Below are 20,769 nucleotides of genomic sequence, written 5' to 3'. Positions count from 1 at the left end.
GGGCAGCGGCAGCCCCCTAGCTGCCCAGGGGGTGAGCAGCAGCAGCGGGACTGGGATGGGCTGCGCGCCCAGCGTCCACATCTCGCAGAGCGACATGATCTAGTGCCGGGACTCGGACGAGTCTACCTCCCCGCACCAGACTGCCGCCCTCTTGCAGGGCGCCGACGCCCCCCTGCACGGGCTCTTCGTCAAGACCAATGCAGTCGACTCCATCCCCTCAGTGCTTGCCTACGAGAGCCGCCAGCCTACAAATCGGTCCTCGTAAATGCGAAGAAATGGCTTGTAAGCTGAAGTAGGGGTATTAAATGAAACTCCTTGTAAAGTCGAATTCTCATAACTTGAATGGGCGTATCTCGGGGTATGACTGTATTCTGGGACCTGAAGTCTGTATATTTGCAAACAATATGGTCATAAATAGAAAACTTCTCATCTGGAATATGCCAAGCAGACAATACCCAATGTAAGACCCATGCTGGTGAACAACCTTTCACCCTTACATCCAACTAAGGTCATCATAAAGAAAATGCGGTCCGTCTTCAAGAGAAGATGGCAGTTGATTGATGAAGAGCATTTGTAGGCTTGCAAGAATTTGCCTGCATAACAGATGCATGCATATAATTTAACAGCTCACATGGAGTAAATTGATGGGATTAAAATTTCAGACATCGGTGACCCAAATGCCTAATTGTATTTAGGACCTTACATATCCAGCATAGAGCCCTGCAGGTTCCACGTTGTGCCCTGGTTTGCTTCAGAGTTCCTTCTGGCAAGAATGTGAGGCTGCATTTACGCTATGAGATAAATTCGATATATAATAAAATAGAATACTTTATTCAAATTCATGATATTGAGATTGTGTCCACAAAGCTTCTTGAAATTCGACCCACCTTTTCTCCATGTGGAATCTCCGTGTCCCCATTGCCCCATGCAAGTTCGACAGCATGAGCACTGCATTGTGGGTACCTGTCCCACAGTGCCTCAGTCCCTGTTCTTCTGGGTGTTTCATGTTGGAATCGTACAATTCCAATCAGTATCCCATAATTCACTGCATCAGTAACTGTGTGAAAAAAGAACTGGAGATTGCACCATTTCCTGCAGCAGCATTCCAGTACAACCATGGATCCACGAATGCTCCAACTCATAGCACGGCTTGTTTTGGCAACCACAGCAGCTGTCACACTATTTGTCCTTCAGTTCCAAAGCTTGATGGCGCTTGTCTATCCTGCTGCTGCTGCTGCTGCTGATGATGATGATGATGAGGATGGTGTTTTGGAACGGCGATTATGCCAACTGTGGACCAAGAACGCAGAGCTGGTGTCTACAACAAATGCATTGATGACAGTGGAGAGGCATTTTTGGACTCGAGAGCAGCACACATTGATGTGATCATGTCATTTTGGAGTACTAAGACGACCAGCAGTGGGTACAGAACTTTCGCATGTGCAAGTCCACCTTTATGGAACTTCGTGATACACTGGCACCTGTCCTGAAGCACAGCAACACCAAAGCGAGGCTGGCTTTAACAGTACAGAAGCGAGTGGCAATTGCACTGTGTAAGTTTGCAACCTGCAACAGTTACTGGTTAGTGGCAAATCAGTTCAGGGTGGGCAGATCTACAGTGGGGTCTGTGGTGATGGAGGTGGCCCATGCAATCTGTCAGCATCTCCTCAGGAAGATGGTGACCCTGGCAGATGTACAGGCCATAGTGGATGGCTTTGCTACCCAGGGCTTTTCTTACTGCGGTGGGGCAGTAGATGGCACATGCATCCCCATCATGTGTCTGGCACACCTGGCCTCGGAGTGTATTAATCAGAAGGGGTACTTCTCCATGATTTTGCAGGGGTTGGTAGATCACAAAAGTCATTTTACCGACATCAACATCAGCTGGTCAGGGACGGTTCATGACGCACATATATTCCGAAATTCAGGACGGTACTGAAAGCTCCTGGATGAGACTTTTTTCCCCTGATTGGAAGATGAAGATTGGCAATGTGGAGATGCGCATTGTTATATTGGCTGCACCTTCTTACCCTCTGCTTCCCTGCCTGATGAAACCCTACGCAGGAGCCCTGGACCACAGCAAGGAAACCTTTAATCGCAGACTGAGCAGGTGCAGAATAATCATGGAATGCGCCTTTGGATGTTTGAAAGTGAGGTTCAGATGTTTATTGACCCATTTGGATGTTTCTGAAGCTCATGTCCCCACCGTTATTACAGTGTGCACTATTTTGCACAACATATGTGAATCATGGCAGGAGAGTTTCCTGTCTATATGGCATTCTGAAGCAGAGTTATTGGCAGGGGTTACTTGCAGCCATCTACACTGTCATCCACCAGTAGCCACACTCAGGCTTCAGCAGTAAGGGACGCTTTAAAAAACAGCTTTATGAATGACCTTTAATGCACATGGTACCTATGTATGTTTCTGCCGTAATGCCAGTAAATCAACCATGCCATAATGAATGAATGCTCTTTTTTGGTGGGACAAGGCAGTTTTACCGCCCTCACCCCTCACCACCTGGTTCCCTCAGCCACACGTTTGCTGCGGACTAAGGAGGTTCACTGGGCAGCTGTGCCTTCAGTGACACTCACCCTTCCCACACCCAGCCATTTCGATTTGTCCTTCACCCACCCCCACTCCTGCAGGACAAGAAATCACACCGAGCTCAAAGGAATGATTTTATTTTGGGGTTAGGAGATGTTTAAGTGGCTAGGCAAAGAAGCCTTCTCAAGGGTGCTTGAATAGCCTTTTGCAGTGCCTCTTGGGGCTGGAGCGGCAGGGAAGCCTTGCCCTTCCTCCTGTGTAGGGGACCTTGATGATGGGGGCTGGGTGACCACCCCCCCCAGCGGACTCATTGCACAGATCACAACGACGGGGGGAGGGGGTGGCAGCCCTCTCCTCAGGGGACTCAAGCCAGCTGGTATTAGCTGATGCCCTGCTGGGTTGGGAGTCCCTCTGCAGTTGAAGCAGGGTGTGCAGGATCTCCATCTGCTAAGTAACAGCCTTTACAAGCTTTGCAGTGAGCTCGGTCTGCTTTGCCTTGGCCTCATTCATTTTGGACAGCTGCTGCTGCTGCTGCAGGTCAAGCATTCTCATTGAATTTTACTTGACACTGACACCACTCAGCTGTATTGTGATGCCACTGAGCAGTGTCCTTTGTCAAGTTCTCACACTCTGTATGAGTGTCTTGCATGTGCTGCATGATCATATCTTGTTTTGGTTTCCTGCATCTCCTGTTTTTTCCTGCAACACTGGGCACTGGGTCTGGAAAATGAAGGCCAAAACTAAGATACAATTGACATCATGTGCTTTGAAGTGCAATGAATGGGTCTTTCTGTGTACTACCACTGAACATATACATCACTTATCTAGCACATTGCTTTCTACATATGGTAAGTTATAAGCAATTGTTCTCTTTTGGTGGGAATGAGAAGGTCAGCAAAGCAGGGGCAGCTGCCAGGTGTGCTGGCCGGGTGTCCTGTGGCAGTGACAAATGGATGGCTGTGTGTGGGGCTTCGATGCACAATAAAAATAATGTAAAGAACAAATAATCCAAAGAGAGGCTGGATGTAAAGGGATGTGAGAGGGGAAAAGCACAGCAGAGCAATCCCATGCATGAAGCAGGGGGATTCTTCAGAACTGAAAACAAATGGTGCTTGGTAAGGGACATGAGAGCGGAAATGCCCAGCAGAGCCTGCCAGCTGGGTGACACCTGGGAGTCCTGCAAAATCCAAAGAAACGCTGGGAAAAGGGGGATTGGGAGGGGAAACACCCAGCAGAGCTCGGCAGCAGCATGGCGCAAGGAGGGTGGATCATGAAAAGTAAAAGAAATGCTGGTTGGAAAGGGACATGGGGGGGGCAGAGGTTGCAAACCGCATTGTGGGGTGGGGATCAGCATGTCTGCTGGCTTCTGCAGGCCAATGTGAAGGGACACGAAGCATGTATTAAAAAAAAAAAAGTGCGAATTCCCATACTTCTGTAGGTTGCCAAAGAAGACATCACCTGCCTAAAAGTGACAGATATTGAGAAAGAACAGCTACTCCTGCTGTGTGACCAAAAGCCTGGAAAACCTGCGAAAATGCTATGTGCGGCCATGGCACCAGATCTCTATCTTGTTGCCTGGCGTGGCAAGGTGCGCTACCATGGAAGCCACAACACATCAGGCCTGCCCAAGAATCTCATGAAAAAAATGCAAGAGTGCCTGGATGAGGCCTTTGAGGAGATCTTCAAAAAGGAGAAGCGCTGCATCCCAAGAAACATTAACACACTGTTCTGGGGGACACAGAAGCACAGCTAGCAGCCCTGTACCTATGCAAATCCCCTTAGTTATACCCACTTCCAACCCACTTTTAGCATGCAGATTAAAGACTCACCTGAACTGCTTGCTCCAGAGAGCTTGGTGACCAACATGGAAGGGCCTGCCGTGGTGTGGCCCACTATAGAGAGGACCAGTTCCATGTTTATGATGAAGAGCTCAGGGCTGTCTGGAACAACTTCCTCTGTCCCTTGCTCATTGCTCCCTTCGTCCTCTCTGTTGCCCTCTTCCTCTGGCCACACTACTCCTCTGTGCTCAACCCGGAATCCATACCAGAGCCTCCACAAGTATTGTAATTCAGTTTGGGTACCATGGTGCGGTCATTCCCATAAGCATGTGGAGCTGTTGATAATAGTGGCAGGTCTGTGAAACCGCTGCAGCCACTGGTTGGCTTCCCAGACTTTGTGATAGGCCTGACAGAGTTCTTTCATATTCACCCAGCACTGCACAGAGTCCTGGGAGTAACCTCAGGTGGCCATCTGATCATAGATGGCTGTTTCTCTCTTGGCCACCCAAAGTCTCTTCATGACCAGTTGGTCTCCCTAAATGGCAGTAAGATCCAGAACCTGCTGGTGGGTCCAAGCTGAGGCTTTTTTCATAATGGATGCCCTTTTTTTTTTTTTTTTGCAGGCCTGGGTTGCTAAATTCCAATTCAAATTTTCATTCAAATTCAATCCGAACTTTGTGTGCTTACTTTGACCTTCTTCCTGCATACCTGGCAGCATTACTCAACGAAACTGCCATACTGGAGGGTCACCGCATAGCTTTGTGGGATACATATGGGATGCTTCTGAAGGCTAACAGATTTGAACTAAGGACATGATGCTTCCACACAAGCTTTGATCTGAGATTTTAAATGCAAGATACACACTGTATCTGGCCCATAATATCAGTATTCTATAATCAACAATATGTCTCAATAAATCAAGTTAACAGTAATACGTGTGAAGACCATCGTATTTTAATAAGCCTTGAAATTCGAATTTGTCTCATAGTGTTGACACAGCCTGAGAGTGTGTGCTTGTCAGACTCTCCAGCACTGTCTCTGAATGAAAAGAAAGCAATTTCACCAGCCAGGCGTTTGTTTGCTCATATGTGCGTGTTGGTCAAAATCTTTCGAGACAAACCTTATTGCGTAGAACTGCATCTGTCTGTGCAGGGTGCACCAGCTTGCTTTTAATGTATTTTATGTTAACTACATCTGTTGTACAAAATGTAGTTTAAATGGACATTAAACATAGTGTTTAAATGTGTAAACGGTGGTGTTCTTCTGTCTGTTAAGCCAGTGTTAAAGCAATATCTTTCTGTGACTCTGTGCCCACAATATCTGTGTCCCAAATATGTCACTTTTTAACTAAAACTCTATTTCCAAATACAAAAATTTTATCTACAGGAATAGCTTGCATGGTTAGAAGTATTTTCTCAGGTTTTTAGAACAGTAGATGAAGCAAACAGAGAATTGTCTACAGGATCATCTGTAGACATATGTGGAATGTGCAGCTGCATAGGGCGCTGCTAAATTTGGGACAAAAGGGTCTGACTCTTCATTCCTTGTAACACTGATAATGATTTTTCATGCCCAGGTAATGCAGGACTGGGGCACAACAGGAAGTACTGCATAACTGCATTTAACTGTTGGACTGATTGTAGAGAGTCAGTTCTAAATGGCTGGATTTGTACAGTGCCCCAAATTCAGTGGTGCCCTCAACAGCAGCATGCCAGCCCGGGCCTCCCTTTCCTGCCCTCAGCTGAGCCCAGCTGGTGCTCATCCACTCTACTTCATTGGGGTCAGGAGCAGGTCCATGTATCTGGATGGTGAGGACCCTGATGGGGCATGGTGCCAAGGCTTGGTGCATGCGTGGGGCTGGGAGTGGAGCCTCAGGCAGTAGCTGGGACCCCAGAAAGGGGCTGTTGAGAGAGCTCTTTGTGCCGGCTGTGATCCTAGACTCATGCTCTTGGCAACAGGGAACCCATATAAAATGTGAAGGTGCTGCAGCACCCCCATTTTCTGCACCTAGTCTCTTTTCACTGCTCCTGTCTTCACAGCCCTGAGTGCATCCCCTACCCGATGGAGTGAGCGTTCCTCCATTCCCCACACCTCTGTGTAGGATTCCGTAAATCAAAAGAGTGGCTCTGATTGTCCAAAGATGTTAAATGTTCTGCTTGGAGCAAGTTGAAGTCTTTGGGGTAGGAGCTTTATCTGCTGACCTTGAGAAGCAAGTTATAAGAATAGTCATTTGTGTTCCATAAGGATTGCAGTTTTAACACCATACCATATGGTCGAACAATTTACCCTGAAGCTTTGGACAGATGGTTTGAAAAGTTAAAGATGCTGCAAATGAAAAGCTTTGATCACAGCAATATTATGAAGTGTTACAATCCATAGTGAGAATGTGACAAATTAGAGTAACAAATACTATTCAAAGGCCTGTTGAGCAACGCTTTGCATAATGTGTTTAAATATTGTATTAATCATTTCAGGTCACCTGGACTTCTAGGGTCTGATGCTGCCTTTCTTATTTACAGAGCTAAGCCCTTTGATTGCGCATCTCATGTTTAGGAGTGCCTGCATGAATGAAAGTTGCAGGATCAAGCTGAAGATTGTCATTTTAGTTACTGAGATTTCTGCTGGTGTATCAACCCCCACCCCCAAACTGTACCAACCACTGGACATCCCTGATAAGCTGCTATAGACCATTGAAAAAAGATTCTCTTACTCACAGTCTATTAACATAATTGTAGAAAAAATAATGTAAACTCCCACAAGCATATAACCCTCACTGAAGCCTGTTGAAAGAGTCACATTGTCATCAGTGGGGTTGGCTCAAGTCCTTACACTATTGGAATTTTAGCTCAGAAACTTCCACTGTCAGAATCTGTGGCACCACATCTTAAAATGATCCCAAAAGAAAATAGGCAGCAGGTAGAGTTCAGAAAAATAAGTACAGGTTCCAGAGCTCTCTTGAAAAGATTTCTAGTCTGCCAGAGTATTAATGTTTTAGATAGTACTTCTAGTCACTTTGTGGCACCCTCCTTGGCAGTTATGGGGAACAGCACTGGTAAGGCTGTTTGTAATCCCCTTTGCTCAGAGGGAAGTTGTCCGTGGTGAGGTGTCCTTGAGAGGGGGTGCATAGGGGGAAAACATGATTAGTTTGTCTTAAGCTTTCTCTCTAGTTCCTTATGTAGCAGTGTCTTACCTCATTGTTCCTTCTTGCCTCTCTCAGGTCTATGTAACTGAACCTAGAGGCATGGAGTTCACACCATGTCAAGTTGAAGCTCGTGTGGGTCAGATACTGGAGCTGCCCTTGAGGATTAATGGTGTAATGAATGTTGAAACCAGCGAGATGGTCACACTGAGCGATTGTTCACATTTCGACCTAGTCGTCGAGGTAGAAAACCGTGGTGTGTTCAAGCCACTCTCAGGTGAGTTCAAACAGACAAAAAAAAGAAAGCCCTTTGTATTCCAGTCAGATTTACAAAGCAAACAGAGGTATTACAAATATAAAGCATTATCTACTTATAAAGCTGTATTTAATAGATTCAAGGCAGATATCCAGAGGGGTTCCCAGCTGCAAATTCAGATACCATAGTATTTCTGTGAATTAAAGATGCCTCTTCTTTTATGGAGTAGCATTTTATTTATTTGTCTCTGGCAACAAATAAGCCTAGTACACTGAGGAGTGTTCAAACACAGGCGCGTGCACTGTTCTGCCTCAGATCTCTCCACTGTTTTTTCAAAGTCCTTACTATAGCAACCCTGATGGTCATAGCTGGTGAGGAACCCATTTCAGTCAGGTGTCTGGGAGTCACATTGGCTGACGTGAGGGTACCAAACTCTTGCCAAAGTACCCATTAAGTTCCCTTGTCATTTCCATTAAGCCATTCACCCATCTCATTGCTTGCTTGATGCTTTATGGACGAAGGAGCAAGGGGAGGGCGGTGCACAAGGGTAGCAGTTTCTTAAATTTCATTCTCTGCAGTCAATGCCCCTTGGAAGCTTACTGCTTTACGCAGTGTGTTTCCTGTCCTGCTTTCCCAGCTCTTTCCATCACTATAGCAGTTGTTTGACTGGAGTAGGGAAGATGCATTTTGTCATTAGTGAATCATCCTGCTCTAACAGGATGAGCAAACTTGTTGTAGTCTGGTGTCTGCTGGACCAGATTATGTTTTACCCACGATCTTGTCAGTTAGTTCTTCCTTGTGTTATACTCTTGAGCCAGCCAGAGCAGTTACTTATAGCATCTGCTTGCTGAAAAGTCATCTCTTTAAGATGTCTTTCTACCTAGTTATGTACCTTTGTTGTGTTAAAAAAAAATGTGGTCATACCAAAAAAAAAAAAAAAAGAGAAGCCCACAGAATGATTGGGTCAGTTAACAGACACAGGTAATGAAATTAATAACTTAATTTCTCCTGAATAAGCTTATCTCCTAGATAAACTTAATTTCTTCTAGATAAAACGTAGATCTTAATCATTAACTTGAATTTAAGATCTGTGCAGTTAAGATTGCTTTAATGATGTGTTTTATTTGGGCTTAATTGCAAGAAAGTTTCAATTTACAACAGAAAGGAAAAACACTGCTAAAAGAAGGACCAAATTATATTACTTTGTATCCCAAAGAGATGACTGGTATTCTTTTAGAACAATTAGAAAGGAAGAGAATAATAAAGTTTTGTGTTTCATAAGTCGACAGTTTTGAGGCTAATGACAATACGTTATTCGGTAGAAATATGTGTAAGGACCCACCAACTTTGTGGCAATGAAAGACACGTTCCAATGGTGTTTGTGCACTTTTACTCTGTACTATACAGATAATCTGAAGAAGTGGTTCTTATCCACAAAAACTCATTACATAATAAGTAAAATTGTTTGCCTTTAATGTGCGACAGGACTGCTTTCTTTGGTTTGCAAAGATACAAACTAACATGGCTACCCCCTGAGATCTCTTGGGGAAGACCATTTCTCGGATTGATGGTCCTGACTCAAAAGGGAGTTGCAGGTGGATTGCAAGGCTGCAAGGTTATTTTAGGGTTGTCTTAGTATTGTTTACCTTACTTCTGTGCTTCCAGTAGAGCTGGCTGGCCTGAGAGTGATGGCTGTTGGCTGGGCATTCAGCTCTGAAGGCAGTGTCCCACCAGCAGCAGCACAGAAATCTGGCTGGCAATATCAAACCATGTCATCCTTACTTTCTTGCTGCTGCCTGGGGGTGTGTTTTGGGGACTGGAGAATAGGAGCTGCTGTTGGAGGGAGCAGAAGAGTTGCAGTGCCATACTGTGCTATGCTTCCTGTACTTCTGCACTGCTGCTGGCAGCTGTTGTGGCTTCAGAGCTGGAGAGCAGCAGCTGCAGGCCAAGAGCCCAGCTCTGAAGGCCATGCTATCACCCCGACCAGCACAGAAGTAAGACTAGCAGTACTGCAACCTCTCCTACAGTGACCTTGTACCTACCCCACAACTTGTTTTTAGGTCAGGATCCCCACAATTACAACGCTATGAAATATCAAATTTAAATGGCTGAAATAATGAAATATGTGATTTTAAAAATCATAAGACTCTCAAGTTGATCAAAAAGGGCCATGAATTTGGTAGGACCCCAGCTATTTGTATTGCCTTTCCTCCAAGGAGTCACAGACAGTCTCTGTATGTATTCCATGACAATTTCTAGCACAAACATAGGACTGCTGAGAAGGTTATATTAAAATCTGTATTAAAATGTCTCATTTATTCTCCACAGATGTTTACTTTTTTTTTTTTTTTTGACAGGGAGACTTAAGCCAAGTTCTGATTTTTGCAGTGGTGTCAGAGTGAAGGCTGAGGCTCAAGGATACACAACACTTGTTGTTAGTTACACTCATGGGCATGTCCACCTTAGTGCTAGCATCACCATTGCTGCCTATCTGCCACTAAAAGTAAGCCTGTAGTAGGATAGTCTCTTTGATTGCTGCTTTTAAAACAGTCTACTCTTGAAAAGTCATTTAATCACAACTGAGTTATGATATTATGTAGCTAATATATGAAAATGAGATAGTACTTTGACTTTGAATGTCCCAATCAGGTAATCATGTTCCTTAAGTTTCTGCTCAAGTCCCAATGACTTAAGTGATTTTCTGAATCAGGCCTATACTGTGATGGGGTGGGGGTGGGGGGGAAGTGGTGGATGTGTGTGAGCGATAGGCTGGGGATGATCTCCTGCTGACTGTAACCTCTAAACCTGGAACCAGTCCCTGCAACAAACCTCACTGCCAACTCTGCTCACATATCTATACCAGTGATATCATCATAGGACCTAACATCAACCACACCATCAGGGGCTTTTTCACCTGCACATCTACTTACATAATACATACCATCATGTGCCAGCAGTGCCCCACTGAAATTTACATTGGCCAAACTGGACAGTCTCGACGTAAAAGAATAAATGGACATAAATTTATGTCAAATAAATGGACATAAATTTATTTTTTTCAAAAATAAAAAGGAAGAAATTTCTGAGGTGCGATTCATTTGCAAATTTGACTCCACCAACCAAGGACTGAACAGAGACTGAGAGTGGTTGGCCCATTATGAAAGCAGTTTCTCTCCTCTTGATGTTCACACCTCCACATTAGCATCTGACAATGGGCCGCATCCCTCCGATGAACTGACTTGTTTTCTCCTCTCTTGATGTTCACAACTCCACATAAACTGCTGATGATGGGCCATTTCCACCCTGACTGAATAAACGTTGTTAGCTCTGGCCCTCCCCTTTACTGAGACTCCCTCCTTAAATCCTCCTCTGAAACCAACAACACCCCCCCGCCAGTCATGTATCTGATGAAGCGGTTCTTTGACCACAAAGGCTTATGTTCCAAAATATCTGTTAGTCTATAAGGTGCCACAGGACTTCTTGTTGTTTTTGACCTGAGGACGTGGCTTGCGGACTGGAAGCCAGAGGACCCACACAGCGCAGGGAAAGCTGGCTGATGACTTCATGGACAGCCAGCCCAGGTGTGAAGGGGAATCCTGGAGAGACAGGGAATCACAGAGAGATGGGGATGTGCAATGAAAGAATCACTTGCAGAGTGAGCCCAGGAAATGGGCCAGCCATCCGCCCCCCAAAGGGCCAGCCAGGCCTGGACCGAGTAGCCAGTCCAAGGGACACAACGAGACCTGTTCTGTTATTGCTGTGGGCAGAAGGGGCATAGACAGGCCCGGTGCTCCAAGTCCCCAGACAGGCCCAGCTGGCAGAGGCCTCATAAAGTTAACTGGGTGGGGTCCCAGCAGCCAGAGGAGTCAGCTGCCCAGGTGGGAGGGACTGGTAATATGTCCTCAGGTTGGGAGGGGATGGAGCCACAGGCCAGCGTCTCTGGGAAACCTGACACGCCAGAGGTGGGCCTCACTGTGTACTGAGTGGGGGCAGGATGGCCCCTGCAGAGCAAGTGTCTCGTGCCCCTGGAGGTGGACAGGAGGAAGATGGTGAGCTTCTGGTACATGAGGGTGGAGGTGATGCTGGCCTGGCCTGAGCTAGTGGTCCTGGACTGCACAGTGTCCAACACCCAGCTGATCTGAGAGGCATAGATGGGACCCCATTCAAAGTACCCGTAGCCTGGGTGCATCTGAAATAGGGGGCTAAGGAGGGCCCCAGGAAAGTGAGGGTGCTCCCGCACTTGCTGACAGAGTTGCTGATGGGGGAGCAACCTAGTGGAGTGGCCTCACAGTGCTCTGATTGCTAGCTAGTAACCAGCGCCAGCGAGGAGTTAGCGACCCTGGCCCAGGGGACGGCACCCTGCAGGGGGCCCAGGGTCTCAACCTGACAGGCACAGGGCTCAACAGGGCTGGGTCTCCAGACCCAGGTAATAGTGGGAAACGGGTCCCTGTCCCGTCCCCAGCTGCCAGATTCCAGGCCAAGGTGTAGGCAGACTGTTCATTACAGATGCTGAAGGACCAGGCTGGCCGTGGTGTGGCTCAGCTCTGTGAGAAGGCTGTCAGGAGAGAGTCCTGTGGTAGAGGGGGTTCCTGTACTGGGAGTGGCTTTCCCCCAGGGAAAGCAGGATCATGGGGGTCCAGTGGCAGCTGGTGGTTCCCCAAAGGTATCACCCCAGATTGCTGCACCTGGCTTATGATGACCTGCTCTCAGGGCACCTGGGGATCCAGCGCACCTGGCTGAGGTTGCTTCAGACCTTTTACTGGGGATGTTTATGGCCTTGCAACGGTATTGCCAGGCCTGCGACTCATGCCAGAGGTGGTGGAAAGCCCAAGACTGGGGGAAGGCTGCCGTGAGGTCCCTGCCCTTCACAGAGGAGCCTTCCCAGAGGGTGGCAATAGATATAGGGGGGCCTACTGGTAAAGCGAACCAGATGGGGAAGAAATACATCCTGCTCAGGGGGTATGTCACTACCCACTACTCCAAGGCCGTGGCTCTGTCCTCTACTAAGGCAGACACGGTGGCAGGTGCTCTGCTAGCCATTTTCAGCAGGATGGGGTTCCCCAAGGAGGTCCTCAATGACCAGGGAACCACCTTCATGTCCGTCCTGGTTTGGTGTTTGTGGGAGAAGCCTGGAATCTGGTTCTCCTGGGCCTCAGGGTGTCACTTCCAGCCTGATGGGCTGGTGGGAAGGTTCCATGGGACACTGAAGCAGATGCTGGATGCCTTTATGCACCAGCATCTGCAGGACTGGAAGCAGTACTTGCCCCAACTGCTTTTTGCACACAGGGAGGTGCTCCAAAGGTCCACCAGGTTCCGCCTGACTGAGCCATGGTGCAGATGGGGAGGGGTCCCCTGGGCTTTCTGAGAGAGTTATGGGACGGGGAGGCTTCCCTGGATGGAAAGTCAGGAGTGTAGGACATGCTAGATTTCTGGAAAGGGCTTGCTGAGCTCAGGGGCCTGGCCAGGGAGACCCTGGGCAGAGCCCAAGTGAAGAGGAAGGGCTGGTACAACTGGAGAGAGTGAGCCTGCACTAACCCCCTCAAAGTCACCCAGCAGCCAAACAAGGTAGATCGAGCTCCAGCCGGACATTACTTCAGCAGGCCTGGGCAAAGGGGAGCACTGATGCCACAGTCAATGCTTTATCCAGCGGGGGAGGGAGGGCCCAAACTTCCCCAGGTCCCTGTCTAAGTGAACTAACTCAGTTTGGTCTGGAGGTGGGGAGAGATGTGATGTAGTGGCAGGTGGATGTGTGAGTGACGGGCTGAGCTGCTCACACAGGCTGTGACTGACCCCTTGCTGTCTGTAACCTAGGCTGTCAGGTAACACTTGGGTCCCTGAACAAAGAGCTGGGAGGAGCCCAGGTGGTTTTGAATGAGAGGCTGACAGTGAGAGAGTGAGGGGAGAGTAGGAAGGCAGTTAGCCTGTACTGAGGGGAGAGGGAGAAAGGTGGTTAGTCCCTAGGTGGGACACCCTTCAGGTCTCCTCTCTCCAGGACGGATTGGAATGACTGCCTCTGCTGCTGTACTGACACCTCTGCACTATGCTGTGTCTCTGTAGACTAACAAACTTCCTGTTGTACCTGCTGAGTGAAGATCACTTCTGGCTGCTGATGGGGCTAGTGCTTAAGGATCCCCTGAACCCCATTACACTTAGTGCAAAAAGCTGGATTTCTGTACCACAACTGATTTCACATCTTTGAGATTTTTCTTTTCCAAATCAGTGCCCCAAACAATACAAAGGGCTTGGTAGAAGTCTGTAGTAGGTTAGTGTATTTCTGTTTCTCCCTAAGTTCACAAATGAAAATGAGTTTGGTGCTCTCGCAAAACAACTGCGGGTAGACATGACTTGGGAAGAGATTAGGACTACACAAGCATGGGATCCTGCCAGCCTGAGTGTGGAGTTGCTGGCCGAGTGATACATATTTCATGTGAGCATAGGACAACTGGGGTGCACTTGCTATTCAGAGCATTCCTGTCTCTAGCTAATTCTGCTAGTCCCTAACTTTTATGAATGCTGGATTTGCCCACGATCATCTTTATTTTAAAAAGGAAATGTAAAAAGCACAATAATGAAGCAAAGGCAGTGGACTGGAGATGTCAGTAAGAATAATACAGATCCTGGGAGATGAAGATGAATTAGATAAATTAAACAGGGAAAGTGTGCTGCTACATAACATATAGTACATGGCTTATAAAGAGATCTGGACTCACTGGTTCAAGAAATCTAATCATTGTGAACTCAGCTACGTTTTGCAGAAAATTATTGTCACTCTGAAGTTAATGAGTTACTCATCAGTAAACTTCAAAGTGGTGGGTGATTCAAAGCCTTCATTTTACCCAACTGCCTGTTTAAAATGATTGACAATTAGCCTAATAAGCTGTTAATGAGAGTAGTCACAACTCACGGTCACAGCAGCAAGTAGAAACAATTATAGCCTGTGAACACTGCAGTCATAGCACACCAAACTATGATTGGTAAAATGCAGAGCCAGGTAGCCCAAATACTCAGTGATTTTGTATATACAGTTCCAGCTACAATCAACTTACCTGGCCATCCCCACAGAAGGAGGTGGACGGGAGAGTTTCCCTTATTCCTTGTGATATGGAGGGGTACTGTCAATCCGTGATAGTTTGATTTCACACATCCCTGTTAGGCACACAAGATGAGACTCTGGAATATTGACCCTGACCTGGTCAATTTTCTGGGTAGTAAAGGCATACCTCTGGTCAGTCTTAGCCCAGTCTACTTGGCTACCCTGGCCAAAATAAAATAAGGGTCCATTTGCTGCTGTGTCTCACTACCATCCTCTGAGTTCTGCTTTCCCTCTGCCAGTAAGTCTTCCATCTTCTTGATGGTTATATTTGTTGCAATTTTACTCTTATAAAGTATTCTAAATTGAACTCTGAGCATTACATAAAAGATGGCATGAATTTTCCATTGTGCATCTATGATTTAAGTAAACTGTTGGTCCCTGAACGGAACGGAGCATAGAGACTAAATTCAAATGATTAAATTGACATGTAAGAGTTTGTACAAGTGAATATAGGTAATGTATTAAAAGAGTGTGGGGGTTGATAGAACTGAGGAAAGAGTTATATGGATTGCATCCATTGAAGAATGAATGTTTCATTTCTTGGAGAGAGATTATAAAATGTAATGTATCCACATTAGAGAAATTAAATATAGCCTTTAACAGCAGGAAAAGCATATCAGATCAAAGAAGTCTTTTTTTAAAAAAAAATGAGAGCTTTATATGTCTTTCAGATAGGAAGATGTTGAGAGTTCCAGAGCAGAGTAAAAGATGTCTCCCATTGACTTAATACGTTATTTATAAAAACATGCAGAAAATAAGATGTTGGGTCATACATTAGAAGCATTACCAGTATGGCATAAGTGCTTCCCTTCTCCATGCAATGAATAAAAGGCGCATAGGTGTATGGAGGTGGGAGGTGAGTCTACTTTAGGGATTACTCAGTGTTACCTTTTTACTCAGGCTTACCTTTTTGGCTGATGCTTATATAGCACAGTGAAGGAGCTTTTAGAAGTAGTTTAGAACTGTGGTTTTCAAACTGTGATCCATAGCAAACTTGTTACCATGCGAAGAATGAAGTATTTTGATGTGTAAAAATGGGGCGCAGGTCAGACCCTGAGAGGAGTTGTTTTCCATCCAAACATCTCTAATGGAATGGTCCACAGAGTGATGAAGCAGAAGAATCCCTGCAATAAGCAGACAAATAGTTAAGAGCCAAGTAGGGACAGGACCAAAGTACATGAATGAATAAACTTTACAGTTTTGGCAACATGTGGATTTGTGAAATGAGAATAACCTATGTGCGCTAAGTGAAAATTAGCTTGTGCTTAAAATTTATAACCATGTTCCTCCAACCAGCATGCACAAATTCTCACAGAAAGAATTAAGCCATCCCGTGTCCAAATTGATTGTTTTAAGTCTTGGTCAATCTAATAACATCAGGTTGTGGAACACGTGAAACAAACAGTTGTGTATTAAAAATATCAAAACAATTCCTGTGTTGATTTCTATTGCAAGCAGGGTCAGCAATGAGATGGCCTAATATTTAAATCTGTGTGCGTGCATGCATGTGCACGTGTGTATACACTCTCTCTCTCTCATCTGAAGATACATATAGAAATAAATATGACTTTTGTTCATTTCCAGACTATAGATCCTTCTTCTATTGCCTTGGTAACTTTGGGTTCTTCCAAAGACATGTTGTTTGAAGGTGGACCCAGACCATGGGTACAAGAACCTTCAAAATTCTTTAGGAACATCACAGCTGAAGATACTGAAAGTATTGGTTTATCTTTATTCGGTCCTCCTACATCTCGGAATCATTTCCAGCACTGGGTTAGAGTATCTTGTAAAACCCTAGGAGAACAAGTAAGTGCCAGAAGGTATTCTGTATTGTTCTCTGTCAAATCCTGTACCAGGTTAATTGAAATGAGAATCCCAATTGTTTTATGGTAACGTATCGCCTCCAAATGATTACCAGCTTCTGTAATAAGCCAGTAGGAAATGTGAATGAGTACGTGACTGTTGCTTATACACTCTTCAGTCTGATAAATGTCAATGAAATTGCAATGGCTTTATTGTAGTATGAAGTATCATGGAAGGTATTCAGATAGACAGATCCTGATACCTGGTGTTGAATGGGTTTACCATCAATAGGATCACTGCAGAAGGTTTAAGAAGAAGCTGAACTCTTTAGTCTAAATTGCAATAGAGGACCAAATTAAACTGTGGTGTAACTCCATTAATTTGAATACATATTGCTAAGTTCTGTCTGTGGTGTACCAGCCTGGACCATTTGTCCAGTCACATATGGGAAGGTGCCCAGTTCTAATGCTCAGATTGGGTACACACAGAGACAGGTTCTATTAGTGCTTGTTTCTCTAATTTGTAGAAGTGACCTCCCCTGCCGGCAGACCCTTTTTGGTTTGTATATTGTCTTGCTTTGTTCTACATTTTGACCAGTTATCTAATCATCTGCCAAGGACCAGTCACTGCCCAATGTACTTGTCATCCCAAAATGCGCACTGCACAAAACCCAACAGAATTTAGCAGAGTTAATCCAAAAGAAACAGCTTAGTAGTGATGCCTCCCCACTGGGGACTTCTGTAACAAAATATAATCTGGAACTTCCATGATACAGAAATGGTCATATTTGAATGACATTGCAATAATTCAGACCAATAGCTGATAGGGATTATTCAGAGGCAGCCAGCAAGGGGAAAACAGCCCAAGGTGACTGCACTATTCGGTCTGATAGTATTGTGGGTGAAAGAAAGATATGCGGGGGGTGGGGAAGAAGGGTGGGGAAGAAGAGAGAGAAATGGAAAAACCAAATGCAGTTTTTAAAGCTGCTCAGGTGGCTACAGGACCTCCACCCCTGTAGCGCTATTGGCTCCCTTCCAGTGAGTGAGTGGCACCAGAAGACTGTCTTTACCCGCTCTGAAAGCCTCTTTGTTGTTTTGCTTTAAGATGGTGAGATACTAATAACCACGAAAGGGGACTGAGAATTGGTGCTTTGATAAGGGTCTGGGGCAGCTTTTAGAATAAATGAATCTGCTTCAGTTGTCTGCCTATTGTGTAGAATGTGACTGGAGCATGAACTCATGAGCCTTTTATATTATCACTTATTTATTCTGTCATAGCACTGGTAGATAACAGATGCCTCAAGCAGCGTAGTTTTACCTGTAAAAATATGCTTGCACTCAGTTCTTTGCTTTCATCTATCTGTCTTGTTCATCTATCTATCTTTCATCTTATCTTCTCAAATGTTACACAGGTCATTGCCTTGACAGTTGGAAATAAGCCCACAGTTACCAACCCTTTTCCAGCCATTGAACCTGCCGTTGTGAAGTTTATCTGTGCAGCCCCTTCACGACTCACTTTGACTCCTGTTTATGCAAATCCTCAGCTTGACCTCTCCTGCCCTTTGCTGCAACAAAACAAGCAAGTGGTAAGTCCAGTCTCGAAGAAGAGGCAAAGCAGCAGTCTGTTATTTGCACTTCTGAAAGGCAAATTGTGCCTCCCTATGGCTGTCTCCCGAAAGGGTCATGCTCACAGGCTGTAGGAGCAGCGGTAACAAGCCCATGTACTCTGGTGAGTACTCAATCCACCTCCACCCATGCTGGGAGCTAGAATAATTAGGATGTAGTGGCAGTAAAGGCATTGCTTGAGTGTGTGTATGTGTAGCTGCCATAGCAGATAGTATGATGTGTGTGTAAAACCACCTGGGTCATGCTCTTTGATTCCCTAGTGCCCCTGTCAAAAGGCCTGTGGAGTGAGCTCTTCTAGGATTTTGAGAGTCATCTTGAATAAGAACAGACGATCTCCCCCTTTTTACATACTCTGTGCTGTCCATGAGTTTCTTGTCAAATTTGATTTTATTTTGTTATTTTCCTTCATCTCATCCTGTTTTTGGAGTGTATTTGATAACATCCTTGTTTTGTGTTTTTGTTTGAAAGCACAGTACAAACAAATGGCAGGTAGCTACCTTATTCTTTAGACTTTAAACAAAATATGCTTTTGACATCTCTTTCTGAGTACAGCAGTTGATCCTCAGACCCTTTGGATAGTCCAAGTTTATTGTATATATACAGCCAGACTTTAAAATGTTTGTGGGTACGTATATGTGCCTAACTTGTATGAGCACAGCTGCTTGTGTACAAATAGCTATTATGTCCACGAATTAGCATGGGAGAAACTGTTTTGTGTTGAATTTGGGCATATGTAAAAGGACATGCATACTTGAAAATCTGGCCCAGAATATATAGGTAATGTCCTTAACATTGGCATACCAACCAACTAAACATCATCCAAATGAATAAAATTACGCTCCCCTGCTAGCATATGAGATTCCTGACATCCCAACATCAGCATTTGTAAGTTAGGCAGTGAGTCTTTCATGGAAATCACAGTTTCTGTGACTTCCCAGAACCTCTGTGACTTCTGCAGTGGCTGGTGCGGCTGACCTCAAGGCTACCTAAGCAGTTGGGTCAGCTCTAGGGCCAGCTGCACCAATGACTCCTAGGATGGGTCCAGCAGCTGGTCCTGGGCACTGTCTTGGAACAGCATTGCAGGGGTAGTGGCAGGGCCCTAAATATTGCAGCAGCAGGGCCCCAGTGCATGCCTCTTCCTACCCCAAGCACCAGTGTCCATGGGACTGCTCTCTCTCCCCCAGTGCCTAAGGTTTAGTTAGGGGTCTTTGTAGTAAAAGTCACCTACAGGTCATGGACAGTGACATCTTTTTGGTTATTGCCTGTGACCTGTCCATGGCTTTTACTAAAAGTAACTACGACTAAATCATAGCCTTTTTGATAAGTACAAAACATGTTAGTTTCACAAAATTGGAAAAGTCTTGCCTTTATGTGTAACTTTATATTTTCCTGCATAGATGAGTATATACATAGGAGGAGATCCTCTGTCCTTATTCAAGATGACTCTCAAAATTCTAGAAGAGCTCACTCCAGAGGCCTTCTGACAGAGGCACTACGGGGTCAGAGAGCATGACCCATGGGGTTTTGCTCACACATCATACTATCTGCTATGGCAGCTATACATACACACTCAAGTTTTTTTTAAAGACCTTGAGGTAGATATTTTCCCATGTTATGAAAAACAGTCTTGGACTGAACTATAGGTATAGGCTCCATCTACACTGGAGAGTTCTGTAGACAAAAAATGGGCTTTTGTCAACAAAACTCCTGGAGCATCTACACACAAAATGTGTTTTGTCAACAGAAACTGTCGACAAAAAAGCTGTGCAGATACTCTGGGGGCCCTTTTGTCAAGAGAGCAGTTCCGAAGATCACTCTGCTTTCATGTGTAGACATGACATGTTGACAGAAGTTTTGTCTGAGCATCTCTTCTGACAGTAACTTCTGTAGACAGATGCTTCTAGTGTTGGTATAGCCATAAATGCCTCAGGCTTCCAACTTGCAGTTTGATATCTTTAGTAGGCCCCTGAAAGATTTGTTACTTTGAAATGCATCCTGTGTATAATATCAATTGAATATCTCCAGACCTAGTAGACTCATTGGCTTAAAAAAGAAAAGCGGGGGGGCGGTGGGGAGAAAAATCTCATATGGCTTTTAATTGGTGGCTGGTTTAACATTATGTTAGTCATGATATGTTCTAATGACAAATCTTACCTTAAAAACCTCATAGAACTTAAGAAGGCAATGTCTTGGTTTGAACGTTGCCACTCTGTTCCACATAACTGTATTTAAGGGCTCAGTGGGATTCTAGTATCTCTTCAATTTCCAGTCGAAATTAATTTTTTTTTCAGGTTCCTGTTTCAAACTATCGTAATCCCGTATTGGACTTGGCTGCTTTTGACCAACAAGGGCGTAAATTTGATAATTTCAGTTCTCTTGCTATTATCTGGGAATCAACAAAAGTTTCCTTAGCCAGCATTGAGTCTAGTGTGCCGATGGAGCTGTCTCTAAAAGAAGATGGAGGTGGTCAGAGGAAAATGCATGGTACAGATCAGTTACATGATATGCTAAGTTGTTTAGAGGAAAACTG

The 20,769-nt window shown here is 45.2% G+C and overlaps 1 protein-coding gene across 1 annotated transcript in view; it reads left to right on the top strand.

Moving 5' to 3' along the window:
* Positions 1–20,769, top strand: part of NUP210 (nucleoporin 210) — a 170,168-nt gene that overhangs the window by 56,972 nt on the left and 92,427 nt on the right. Inside the window, exons 13-17 of the mRNA XM_075005043.1 lie at positions 7,541–7,739; positions 10,076–10,221; positions 16,396–16,617; positions 18,026–18,199; positions 20,531–20,723. Coding sequence (XP_074861144.1) covers positions 7,541–7,739; positions 10,076–10,221; positions 16,396–16,617; positions 18,026–18,199; positions 20,531–20,723 — 934 coding nt within the window. The remainder of the gene's footprint in view (positions 1–7,540; positions 7,740–10,075; positions 10,222–16,395; positions 16,618–18,025; positions 18,200–20,530; positions 20,724–20,769) is intronic.

Source organism: Carettochelys insculpta, chromosome 11, assembly GCF_033958435.1.
Source record: "Carettochelys insculpta isolate YL-2023 chromosome 11, ASM3395843v1, whole genome shotgun sequence".
NCBI lineage: Eukaryota > Metazoa > Chordata > Testudines > Carettochelyidae > Carettochelys > Carettochelys insculpta.
The sequence above is the reverse complement of the archived record's forward strand: the minus strand, read 5'-3'. Positions and strand labels throughout refer to the sequence as shown.